General features: G+C 42.7%; 1 protein-coding gene across 1 annotated transcript in view; it reads left to right on the forward strand.

The window, feature by feature from the left end:
• The window catches only part of cacna1aa (calcium channel, voltage-dependent, P/Q type, alpha 1A subunit, a), a 108,670-nt gene that overhangs the window by 19,242 nt on the left and 75,478 nt on the right, over positions 1 to 13,950 (forward strand). The window contains exons 3-7 of the mRNA XM_083779375.1: positions 646 to 737; positions 4,408 to 4,560; positions 8,206 to 8,393; positions 12,298 to 12,401; positions 12,705 to 12,820. Of these exons, the coding sequence (XP_083635501.1) occupies positions 646 to 737; positions 4,408 to 4,560; positions 8,206 to 8,393; positions 12,298 to 12,401; positions 12,705 to 12,820 (653 nt within the window). The remainder of the gene's footprint in view (positions 1 to 645; positions 738 to 4,407; positions 4,561 to 8,205; positions 8,394 to 12,297; positions 12,402 to 12,704; positions 12,821 to 13,950) is intronic.

The following is a 13,950-nucleotide window of genomic DNA, read 5'->3' on the forward strand; positions in this document are numbered from 1 at the left end:
GATTGGCTCTGTTAGCAGATCATTCTATTAAGCAGGTTAGCACCCTAATCAAATAATGATTGAGTGGACAGCCTTCTTTTTTTCTAATCTGGCCCTTACTGGAGTAGTGTTAAAACAATTTGTGTGGTTTCTTTTATTCATGGGCACATGAGAAAAAATCTTACAATTCACTGAAGTGAAGATATTAGCCGTCGTCGGGCTACTGCAGTTGATAACTTATAGTAAGTACCATGGCAATTAGCAGGTTGTTGACACAATGCAGCTCTTAACTAGTACTTCCCAAACTTTTTAGCTCAAGACCCAAAAAACTACTGAAAATAGCAGATCTACAAGCTCATAATGCATCACTCACGACGTGTCGTGAGCATGTAGATCGGCTATTTGTGGTGTAGAGATTCGGTGTGGACGGAGTCCAGTTCTCTAGGACTGCATCTATTTATTATACCATTCTTTGTGAAATCTGTACAAAGTATGTTTAATTCACTGTCACTCTTTGTATACAGCTATTTAATGCTTATTTCGGTGCGAGTATCCCGTTGAACCATGCTGTTACAGCAAGTCCTGCTGTATCTTTCTTTTAAATGTACCTTGTTTCTCTCTCTGTTATGTCACTCTCTCTCTCTCTCTCTCTCTCTCACCCTGCAGGATATTATCAACGATTGGCTCAGACTTTGACCTGCGGACCCTGAGAGCAGTGCGAGTGTTGAGACCCCTTAAGCTGGTATCTGGCATTCCCAGTAAGTCTCCATTCATCCCTGTCAGGGCGGGTAGTAACTCGTTACAAGTAACGCAAAAAGTTGTTTTCACTATTCTTTTTTGTGAGAGTTTTCTACTCTTTACTGGAGTATGTTTTGGGGCCAGTACTTTTTTTTTTTTTTACTTCTTTACATTTTCCATTATACTGTACCTCGTTACAACTAGTCTGCTCCAGATGCGGTTGAAGACACAGTGTAGAGTGAAGATCATGCAAGGAGCACCTCAGAGACACCTCCCGCCTCGCTTTTACCACTGTACTGCTTTGTTGTGTAACATGTCATGGTTTCGACTTCCCGTTAGTCTGACCGATTACTACTATCCCAAACCCTAACCCTAAACTCAGTCTTAACCGGCCACGTAGGTTGCTAACCCTAACCTCAGTCTTAACTGGCTACGCCTCAGTCTTAACCAGCCACGTAGGTCGCTAACCCTAACCTCAGTCTTAACCGGCCACATAGGTTGCTAACTCTAACCTCAGTCTTAACCGGCCACGTAGTTCACTGACCCTGACCTCAGTCTTAACTGGCCACATAGGTCACTAACCCTAACCTCAGTCTTAACCGGCCACTTAGGTCGGACTATTAGGGAGGTCGCACTTGGGTACCTAGCAAACAATAGAGATGTTAACAGTTGTTACGACCTGAGATTTAATGGTGAGTCCATGCATATATGGGGACAGTCTCGTCCTCCTCACAGAGCTGCTGTTCATCGTGGTAACATTGTATGGGAGCTGGCCGTGTATTGCATGTTTGTGTTTGTGATTATCTGTAGCATAGCGGGGCGGTGCTACTGTGGGCAGCGTGTGCGTGTAGAGCTGGCTACTGGAGCAGCCTCTCTTCAACACTCAAAAAGTTAAATTGCAATGTCAATTATCAGGAAGTGTAAACAATAAATCAATGGCTGTTAACGTTCCTATTAGTATGTAGAATATGAAATATGAACATCGAATCTCACTCCCAAAAATATTTTCTTTTATGTTCATGTGCATCCTACATTGTGGTTTAATAACAGGTCTGCATATTTAGTAATTAGTATCCCACCCAACCCACCTCTCCTCCACCACCACCCTGACATGACGACATGAAAGATGTGCTTGGTGCAGAAAAGGGTCTCTAAATTGGAATGAAACTTAACTAACTTGTAGCCTAGTTTGCGTAATTTATTAACCATTTTTGTTTTTGACTTTTATTTGAGATAAAGGATTCTCAGCAGGTAATTTTTACTTTTACTTTAGTAATTCTTTATGGGAGCAACTGTACTTTTTCTCGAGTACAGATTTCCAGTACTCTACGCACCCCTGCAGCATCAGAGCGAATGTGGACAGATATGTTACATTCTCCCTAACAAGTAATTAACCACTTTAAACCTGGCACCCCTATTTTGGGCATTTTATTATATAGCCTAGTAGCCAAAAAGTGAACCCGGACATGTTGAGTACACCAACGATTTATGTTAAAAATGTTTAGTATGGGTTCCCAGCATGTAGAAACTGCCGGATGCTAACTTGCATATGTTGAGCAATTTTCACAATTGGCATAATATGTGACTATACCATTAACAACCTATAGAAGACAAAATATAAAAAATGTCATGCTTTATGTAGCATGTGATGTGTTAAACTAGGGGGTTTTCATGATGCTGAAACATTAGTTTTGGAAAAAAACACTCATTGGGCTAAAAACGGCCAATGCCGTCATCACACACAAGTGGGCATGGCCGTTTTAAGCCCAATGAGTGTTTTTTTGCTAAACTAATGCTTGGAATGGATTCAGCATCATAAACCCCCCCTAGTTTGACACATCACATGCTAGATAAAGCATGATGATTTTTTTTATATTTTGCCTTCTATAGGTTGTTAATGGTATGGTCACATATTATGCCAATTATGAAAATTGCTCAACATATGCAAGTTAGCACCCGGCAGTTGCTGGGGACCCATACTAAACATTTCTAACATAAAACGTTGGTGTACTCAACATGTCCGGGTTAACTTTTTGGCTACTAGGCTAATAGGTGAGAATGAATGAAAAATAATCCCAAATTTAATTTGTGAAATTAGCAGATCTACAAGCACATAGCCATAAGACGTTGCGATGAAAAACATTATGAGCCTGTTTGGCTATTTTTGTAAAAAAAACAAAGTGTAAAATAAGGTTTAAGTGGTTAATCTATGATCGCTAATCCTATTATCTCTGCCAGCCCGAATGGCCGGGGGCGGGTATTATGTTTTCGCCCCTGTCCGTCCATGTGTGTGTCTTGTCTGTTTGTATTTGAGCAGCTGATCTTGAGCACAGATGGACTGGTCGGCGTGAAACTTTGCATACACACTCCCATTAGGCCAAGGCCAATTTTTCTAATTAGCCTCATGGGGGCCACTATAACAGGCTGCTTCATGTTTTAGCCTATAACCTTTGAACCGTAGGTTGTACATTGTATTTTCATCCCTGGATTCCTTGGGTCATGATACAACTAGGCCATTTTCCATTTTCGCCTGACCAAGCCCATTTTCCCCATTTTCTTCTATGTTGCGTTTTCGTCAAAACATACTTTGCTGCTACTCTTACAGATTCAGTCAAAAAGTCCGATTTGGGGCCCATTTTGCAAATAAAGAAATGCCACAAATCATGAATGCAGCCTCAAATTTCAATCATTGAGAGCCCTTAAACATTTTCTTCCAATTTAGGCACAAATGAGTCTTGTGACAATTACCGTCAAACAGGATTTTGATTCTCATAAGTTTGCCTGTAATTGTCTTCACAAATAATTATGTGAGTGGAACCTATTTCTTATAACAAAAGGAGGGGCTCTCAACTCACTTTATATGCTCCAAAACATTATGAATTCATTGTTTTGGAGCATATAAAGTGAGTTGCAAGCCATTCCTTTCGTTTGATTGAGCTGCTTTTGCCGTTTGGCTCAGCACCAAAGACGGAGGATGTGCGTTATGTTTGTTTTTGAATGGAACCTATATTTCTTACCATAAATGCCATATATATGCGAGGCCTGGCGGAGATTTGCGCTCCTGGGAGCACACTTTTATAATTTCTTTCTTACTTACTTACTTACTTTATTTATTTACATTTTCTATGGTGGTACATTTGTAATACTATACTATTGTGTTACAATGTACCGCCATAATAACCGCAGCTCAATGAATTATGTACCTGATATATACCACATGATATATAATATACTACACTTTATGTATATATCATGCACCTTATGTAGCGTATATATTGCACACTGCCATGTTGATATCTGATCTAACTTCCTTGATCTAACTTTACTCATTAAACTGTATTTTAAGGGTCTAAACATTGTTGTGTAAAAGACAATCTGCTAAGATTTTCCCATTTACACCATGTGTACGATGGTAATTATTATTATTATTATTCCTTTTTTTCACAAACCATGAGAGTTAGCTACAAGATAATCTTCTAAGTAGCATTCCTAGATTGATTCACTTTCAACATTTCATTTATTTTTTCAAAAACTTGCAACTTTGCAAAATTGCAAAGATAGCCGATCTAAACGCTCTACTCTTTGAGCATCTGTTTATAAACAATTATAAAACAGTGTGAAAATAGGGCTTACGGTAAGTGGTTCAAAAGACACAATAATCCGTGATGCTGAATGCTCTTTGTCCTCCAGGCCTGCAGGTCGTGCTGAAGTCCATCATGAAGGCCATGATCCCTCTGCTCCAGATTGGCCTGCTGCTCTTCTTTGCCATCCTCATGTTCGCCATCATCGGCCTTGAGTTCTACATGGGCAAATTCCACACAACCTGCTTTGACAATCATACAGGTGACGGCCTGCTGCCTAGATGTTTGTGTGCGTGCGTGTACTAAATGGTGGTGCGGCGGTGTCTCAGGGGTAGAGTGGCCGGCAGAACAGCCGGATGGGAACCCGTTCGAACCCAGGCTCCCCCAGAGTTAGGGCCGATTCATACTCCTATTTTACTGCTGTTTCGGCGTTGTAGTGCCGAAATGATTTCGGCTCGTCAGAAAATTTCAGTAGCACCGAAGAGCCGACTTTAGGACAGTACCCGCCCCCCCGAACCTCAAATGACGACACATTGTAGGCTCTACAGAGCCGAACCGACTTTTATTCGGCTCTAAAATAGGAGTATGAATCGGCCCTTAGTGTCAAAGTGTCCTTGAGAAAGACTCTGAACCCCTAATTGCTCCTGATGTGCTGGTTGGTGCCTTGCATGGTTTCCTCCACCATCGGTGTATGAATATGTGTGCATGGGTGACTGTAATGCACAACCTATGTAAAGCGCTTTGGATAAAAGCGCTATATTAATGCACCATTTACCATTTACTTAACATACTTGTGAATTTGCAAACTTACCTTTTTCCTGGTCCTCACAAGATAAATGGTTGAATGATACATTGTTTTAGAGTTGTGTAATTACAATTAGGAAAATATTCAGGTTGGTGTCCTAGCATTATAAAAATAACCAGCTCAGTGGCCTTGTGGTTGGAGTGTCCACCCTGAGATTGGGAGGTTTGACCCCCGGCCGGGTCATACCAAAGAAGACTATAGACATGAGATCCAATGCCTGCCTGCTTGGCACTCAGCATGAATGGTTGGATTGGGGGTCAGTCCCTACGACACACTAGCGTCATGTCCCGGGGTGAACTTGTACATCATGCCTGGGGCATGTACTTGTACATCAAGTGGCCTCACACTACAGAAACCCTATGGGCCACATGGCTCGGCAAGGCTTACTTACTTAAGTATACACAAGCGCGCTGTGTGTGTGTGTGTGTGTGTGTGTGTGTGTGTGTGTGTGTGTGTGTGTACATGCATGTGTGCGTGCACGCGCGCTGTAGCCCCTAGCATAGATGAACTTAATTTGCTCAGTGTCCAAGTAATGTACATCTGTTCTTCTTTGGGAGGTATTTTGCCTGATTTATACCTACTGTAATGTGGGTTTCGCGCACAGAGGATAGCACATCTACAATGTCACAACTTGCCGCACTGCAATACATTGTGAGCTTGTAGATCTACGTATAATTATTGATTATCAGGCTATTCGACAATAGCCGATGTACAAGCTCACAACGCATCGCACTACATTGTGAGCTTGTAGAATGGCTATTTTTAAAACATTTCTGATTAATAATTGGATTCATTATTGATAATAAACATTTGCAAAGTAACTAGTAATAATTGTAAAAATATAGTACAATATTTTCCTCTGGAGTAGAAGTATAAATTATAAAGAAATGTTAAAGTACCTTGAAATTGTTCTTAAGTACAGTACTTGAGTAAATGTCTACTTGGTACTTGAGTACTGGAAGCTGATGTTCTGACCATTTAACACGGCTACCGTGTGAAGTGGTCAGGTGCATTTTAATGGTCAATCAATCGATTGTTGTCACGGTTTGCAGGAAAAACTGAACCCAATTGCAGAGACAAAAGGACAAACAGGTTTCAAATTAACTTATTTATTAAGCCAAATAAGTTTAACAACAAAAAGTAGGGAATGCAAGAAGTAAATCCAGAAGTCCAAAAAATGCAATACTTCAAAAAGCAATAATGCAAAAACTCAGTCCAAAGGCTTACACCTATACAAAACACAAAATCACAAAATAGGGGGTGACAGCAGACTGGAAATGGCTGGCCGGGTGGGCTTGGTTGCTGGGCGATCCCGGGAGATGTTGCCCCGTTTGTTGGCACTACGGGGACCTCCCAGAGCCAGGCGTGTGCCCAGATGAGGATCTGGGGCGTGAAGTTGTTCGGAAAAAACTGGACTTACTGCAAAAATAGGCACGCAAGTCCATATACTGAGTCTTCTGCTGGCTAGAAAACTTATCAGGGCTAGCTAATTCTAGACTCACCACTGCAAGCCTGAGAGAGCAGGGAACTGGTTGGGACGCATGGGGAATTGAGGCATTTTCAAAGTTCTTGAGCCTCCCAAGGACCACATCCAGGTGGGGTACAAAATGGCTTACCCATGGTCTCTCCTTGAACCACTGCTGCTGTACTGATATCTCCACTTGGAGTTCAGCAAGCAGTTTAGGTGGAGAGGCCAAGAGATGGGAAACCACATTTTCAAATTCTGCAACTTTTCTATGAAAAAGTTTTATCTCTGCTGGGTTCATTTATGGTCAGTACATACTGTCACGATACGAGGCAGGAGGTTTTCGGACCCAAGTGCAGGACAGAGGCAGAGAGGCAAAGTAGGTTTAGGCAGAAGGTTTATTACCAAAATCCAGGTACAGGAACACGAGGCAAACAAGAACGGGAAATACTCTGGGAGTTCACGATCAAACACAAGTGACATACAACAATGATCTGACAAAGGAAAAGACAAAACCAGGGGAGTATAAATACACAAAGACACAGGTGAACGCAACAGATAATTATCACAATGATTGGCTAAAAAGACTAACAAGACAAGGTGGAAACACTAGGGTAATCAGGGTACTGGTGAGACAACACAGGTAACATGAGCAACACAGGAAACACTAACAGACTGCAAAATAAAAGCACACAAGTGTGAAGTAAAACCAAAACTAAGAACAAGAACACTAGCAAAACATAACACATGTCACTGACCGTGACATATTGTGTTCCATCTTGGAATAGCCTACTGGAACTAACAGAGTATACTTTAAGTTCTTGTTTAACTGTATTACAATTTAAACGTTTTCAAGGTTTTAAAGAAAAAATCACACCTGTGTGAACCGAGTGGTGCAACTCCCCTCTCTCCCCCCCTTCTCTCTCTCTCTCTCTCTCTCTCTATTATGGATATCAATCCGCGTCGCTGACAACTACTTTTTCATTATTATTTTGGGTCGGCCTTTCCTTCTTTAACATACCTCCTAGACCGGATCGCGCATGCGAGCTGCCGTCCACGGGGGTCGGCCTTTCCTTCTTTAGCATACCTCCTAGACCGGATCGCGCATGCGAGCTGCCGTCCACCTCCCATTATACAGGCAGACTAAAAGCTTCAATAACCTAATCTACGGATCTCTCCATGGTTTGGTCAATTAGCGCGATGTTCGGAGGTCTTTGCTGATTATCCGGTGGTCTAGATGGAAACATTGGTGCTTTCTAGAGCAAGGATGGCTATATTTTAGCTCGCTAGCATTGACGCTATTTATTTAGCACAAGATGTGAGGCGCGCATTGTACACACACGCACGGATATTGCTGGCCATTGCTGGTTTCACGCATGCGCACACCACTCATGCTCATGATGACTGATACAAGATACAAGATACATGATACATGTGGACATTCCTGGTTATAGGAGTGGTTGCACCACTCAAAAATAACATGACCCTTTTTTGTATTAATGTTAATGTATGATTAAAATCGAACTGTTTTGCCAATTATTTAGGGCCTGCTTGCAACATATTCCCACAGGCTTGAACCGCTGTTATAAAACTATGGTACACCTGATCAGCAACCCTTCCTTGTCCGTCCTTTTCAGATGAGATTCGAGATGAGTACCCGTGCGGGACAGAGGCCCCGGCCAGACTGTGTCCGGAGGGCACGGTGTGTAGAAAGTACTGGCTGGGACCGAACTATGGCATCACCCAGTTTGACAACATTCTGTTTGCTGTTCTCACCGTCTTCCAGTGTATCACCATGGAGGGCTGGACCGACCTGCTCTACGTTGTAAGTACTGTTGAGTTGACACGACATTTGAAGTTGACCGTTAATTGTCATACAAATAGTAATGGTTAATTGTGTTTTGGGCATTCATTGAACATTGGAACATTCCGGTTTGCCTTTTAGGCTTTGTACAAAGAAATAACAATGACCGCTAGCGTTAATGAAAAAAATATTTTATTTTATTTTATTTAACCATTTTATGCTTAGCGGATTTTTTTTTTCAACAGATCAATTCATACAGATGAATGGAAATGATTATGTTAAATAATTGTGATTATATCAAATAATTGTGATCGGGCGATTATAACACTTTTGTGACAGGCCATTACCGCTGAGCAGAGTTCTCCAGTTATTGTGACCACAAATAGATTCTGGACGGTAGCTCAGGGTGCGTCCGGGTGGCGCACTGACGTAGTGCACACATGTCTGATTGGCAGTGGTTCAGATCTGACTCACGACCTGAGCTGCATGTACTGTACTGTACTGTAGTACTCACTCTGCTCCTTCTCCTCGGCCTGTTTCCACTTCACTGTCCTGGAGAAAAGAGACAAAAGACAGATATCGACGCTGTCGGGGAGAAACGTGTATGTCCACAACGGTTACTTTTCAGGAAATGTAACGAGGGACCCAAGTTCCAATTCACAAAATGTAGTCACAGTGTCATTTATTCACAAGCTCTTAATAAATGTCACTTTCTTAAACCTGAGATCAGATTCTAAAAATGTCTTCTACATCCTGACAGTCTTCTGAAAAAGCTATGTTTCTATGTCAGTGGTTCTTTGATTTTTCAATAGCTAAGGCATGACATAATGCTAACACCAAAAGGGGTTCCCGCCCAGAATGGGTTAATTGTTTTTAAAATAGCAGATTTGCAATGTCACAATGTGTCACAATGCGACATGCTGTGTCCTAGTAGGCTATTTTCACTACTTGTATGATATATGGTAAAGAAAAAAGGATATACAAAGGAGAACAAGGGTTCAGTGTAAGGCTTCCAAATGGCCCTGCTATGAACATAATAGGCTACAGATCTACACATTAGTTGCATAATTGCCGATGCCGTCAAAAATGTCAAATAATGGCCGACATATTGGCCAGACCGGCTCTAGCCACGTCCATGTTGATGCCAGATGGTTGTGTTTCACAATTCTTGGGAATCTCAGCATTGACGGAACATTTCACTAGCACCTGCAGCGAACATATAGAGCAGTTGTTAGTTGAGTGAGTCAGTTGACATTCATACAAGGAGGTGGCTGGCCGGCTGGCGGACATCTGACATATAGGAATGTCACTATGACTCGGACATAGGCATATATGGAGACCAGTTGTCCAGCGCCACAGATTCGACCACTATGCCCGCATTTGGTCATGTGCATATATGGGGCCAACCGACTTCACTCGAGGGAGTGCGGTGCCTGCCGTCTAGTGTCCAAAATCACCGATCCGACCAATGTGTCCTTATATTGGCATACAGTACTCGCTGTTATATTATTATATCACAACATAGTGTTATATCATTGATCTAAATGGCGTAATGTCAACATGGAATATCAGAAATATCAGAAATGATTTGGACAGGTGGTAAACTGTAGTTAAACTTGCAGAGTGACGCATTACTTTACCTGGGTTACATCTTGTGATATTGTAGTTGACATGAAATAATAATCCTGTTTAGTGTTTCATTAGCGCGAGCGTGTGACAAAATAGGCTACAGCTTGTTGTTACACTACTGTTGAAGTGTAACAACGGTTAACTCAGACATCGGATCGGTGTTGTGATGTAGGTGTGAGGACTGCATAGTGGCCCGAACTGTAGATGTGTAGATTTTAATATAAATTTGTATTTAAAAAATCACTCTCGTGTGAAGTGAGGGGCGCTCTAATCATCATACATCATCATACATCACATTCCGAACTTTTAATTAATTAGCAACCTTGAGGGTCATGGACACATCCCACTGATACGTCCTTGCAGAGTGTGTGTACATACAGAACTCAGTGCTCACTGTAGCGTGCCTGTTTCAAAGCATGGTGGGTTTCAAACTGACACCTGTCATCTTCAGTGATTCTCTCTCTCTCTCTCTCTCTCACACACACGCACGCACGCATCTCATTCCGTCTTTCGGCCCTATCTCTGTTTGCATTGACTTCCCTATTATCGCCTGATTTGTACACAAAAAAATTGCTGATCCACAGTCCAAGCTCACAATGTGCAAGGCATTGTGAGCTTGTAGATCAGCTATTTGTTATGTATAAGTATAACTCAGATTCTGTCTTCCATTTCCACTTCCTCTTCTTCCATCCGTTCCAGCCCCACCCAGTCCTAGCTGTCACTCTATATCTGCCTGACTCTCTCTCTCTCCCTCCCTCGATGCTGCTCTATATTTAAAATGATCCGTTCAGCCCAAGTTATTCTCACAGCTGCTGAGGAGTGTGTGTGTGTGTGTGTGTGTGTGTGGGGGGGGGGGGTGATAAAAGTTTAATGGGAGAAAAGGTCTGCGGTACGCGGCAGTAAGTACATGCAGGAGGAGGAGGAGGAGGGGCTGAAGGTTTTTGAGGAAAAGCTGCGGAGGCATGATACTTGGGAGGACGTTTAGAACATAAAGGAAGGTCACAGGAAAGAAGGGATGCAAGGAAGGAGGACAGAGGAATGAAGTCATCGGACAAACTAATGACGTCAAGAAAGAGGGGGTGGTGGGGCGAGCAGGACGGTGGGGCGAGCAATGGGGACTGAGGAACAGAGCAAACGGGCGAGGCGGGTGGGGGGGTAAAAATGAAGAGAACGAGAAAGAGAGAAACAGGACGAAGGGAGGCTTGAAGGAGTCCGGGAGCGTTATGCATTATTTACTGTGTACAGAGCAGCCGGGCAGCGAGCGTGGAGGATATGGATTTACTTTAAACACAGTGTCAGCCTCGCCGTTGTTTACAGTTACAGTACAACATGCAGAGAAATGCATACATGTTACTGTCCTTTCCTGTCCACAACCATGCAACAGTTGCAGTCACTGCTGTGGGAGAAATGCTTACAGTACGTAGCAGGCATTTTGCAGAATTGCGTGATAGCCATAGAGTATAAAGAAGGATAGAGACTGAACCGGCGTGATAGCCCCCCCCCCCCCCCCCCCCCCTCCCGCTATTCAGGTCAGTGGAAGTTGCTCAGTGGCGTTTTGAAGCACCCGGAAGAACCGTCTACTTCTGCATTTGAACACCAAATGGTCAAATGTGGAAGTGCAACCGAGCGCTCAATGTTAAAGCCCAGCTGCACAGGGTTTCCTCGTCATGAAACCACGGGTCCGCCTGCAGTCCCTCCTCTCCTTGGGGACAGCGGATAGTTGAGTTTGGTGTCCCTCTATAGAGGGTATGTGCGTGACATCATCATCACACCCGGACGTTATGCGGGAACGCCTACTGAGTGGCAAAAAGCTACTTTCTGGCCTTTGGATGTACAGCCCATACTGTACATCCAAACAGAAAAATCTGATTGCATTAGATGACGTTAAGCAACGTTAAACTCACTTCTCCACTCACTTTGCCACTCGATTTCCCATTCACTTTATGCATGCGCATACCCTCTATTAGAGATTCAGCTGAAAAAGTGATGCACAGTATAGGCTACTGTACATTGGCAAGCCTTTGCAACTGCATTTGGTGATAGCGCACACAAAACCAACCATTTCCACCATTGTTGCAGATGGGGAACTGTTTTTATGTTTTTGTATTGCGGTATAACTTTCAAATCTATATTTCTGCTTTAGGATCAGCACCAGATACCTTAGGCGTACTGGGAGTGTTGGTGAATTGATGAGACTTTGCAGAGATCGACAAAGTGATGTTTCTGTCAGCTTTAAGAGACTGTGTGTGTGTGTGTGTGTGTGTGTGTGTGTGTGTGTGTGCGTGCGTGCGTCCAGAGCAACGATGCCTCAGGGGGTTCGTGGAACTGGATGTACTTCATCCCTCTCATCATCATCGGCTCCTTCTTCATGCTCAACCTGGTGCTTGGTGTACTCTCAGGGTAGGTATTTTTTCATGGAATGGCTCCCCCCCCCCCAAGCCCACCCTCCCCACAAACTCAATTGACTGACTTCTATGTAAACCAAAATCCCCCCCCCCCCCCAATTCTGAATATTATGGTCACCCTACTTTAAAGACAAAATTATACATTTACCCTGATACATTAAACTGTGATTCAATTGTGTTTTTTACAAATTCCACAACATGCTATGGATGTGTGTGTGTGTGTGTGTGTGTGTGTGTGTGTGTGTGTGTGTGTGTGTGTGTGTGCGTGTGCGTGTGCGTGTGTGTGTGACCCTTGCAGAGAGTTTGCCAAAGAAAGAGAGCGAGTGGAAAACAGGTGTGAGTTTATGAAGCTCCGCCGACAGCAGCAAATAGAGAGGGAGCTCAACGGATACCTGGAGTGGATCTGTAAAGCTGGTACATGCACTCTGCATTTATTTACACCCATAACATTTGTATACTCTCAGAGTAACACAGGATTAACACACCCATCTTACAGCATTGACTGTGTTTTAGACGACTTAACCTACTAGTCTGCTTTTAGACAGGATCAATTGTTAGAGTGAATTTGACTAGCGATGCCAGTTTCCTCAAACAAGATTCAAAAGCCTTGATCTTTTGAATGTTCCATTAATAGTTAAGGGTGCAGTTCAACCATTACTGACCCAGCAACACTGAAAGCCAGGTTTGAACGTTTCAGTAGTCTCGCTCTTACCCTGGTAACCCCTCTCTTCAGAAAAGAGAGTAGATACTTTTTAATGCCATTTTGATGCCAGGAAAGCATCCAATTCAATTTAGGGGTTATCTTTCACAAAATTGTCACTATTGTGCAAAATAAACCCCACAGTAATGCAATGTCTGTGTCTCACATGACCTCCTTCCTTCCTCCAGGCTTTAAGCAGAATTTGACTACCTTCATACTATTGATACTAAGAGTTATAGTTACAAATAAGCTCTGCCATAATAATGAATTAAAAAAAATAACATAATTTGTGAGTGTTAATAGAAGCATACTACACATGAATAGTGTCCATGGCTCTTTGTCATGACCAAAAATGGTGTGTGTATAGTGGATGGATGGAAAGAGGTGAGCAAAGGGTGGACAGCAAGTGTACACCGTTTGATCTTCTATAAAAGGCCACCGACATGAATACAGGCCCACTAAAATCAAAGGCCAGGGTCCAGGCAGACAGACATGAATACAGGCCCACTAAAAGCAAAGGGCGGGGTTCAGGCAGACAGACATGAATACAGGCCCACTAAAAGCAAATGGCAGGGTCCAGGCAGACACACACAGGTGCAGCCTAAAGCTTTGGCTTCAGTTGTTATTATTAGAATTCTCTGTTTTCACAGATGAATATGGAGATTAAATCAGCCCAAACACATGCACACGAGCCATATCAGATCTGTCACTTGTAATTTGTGATTTGTAACATGTAATTGCGGCATATATTTCAACTTCAAATTAACTTGTAAAATGTCTTAAGTTTAACACATAAAGTGCACATCTGAACTACAAGCACAAGTCTGAATATTGCATGTACAAT

The sequence above is a fragment of the Protomyctophum parallelum genome, assembly GCF_964188405.1.
Source record: "Protomyctophum parallelum genome assembly, chromosome: 13".
Classification (NCBI taxonomy): Eukaryota; Metazoa; Chordata; class Actinopteri; order Myctophiformes; family Myctophidae; genus Protomyctophum; species Protomyctophum parallelum.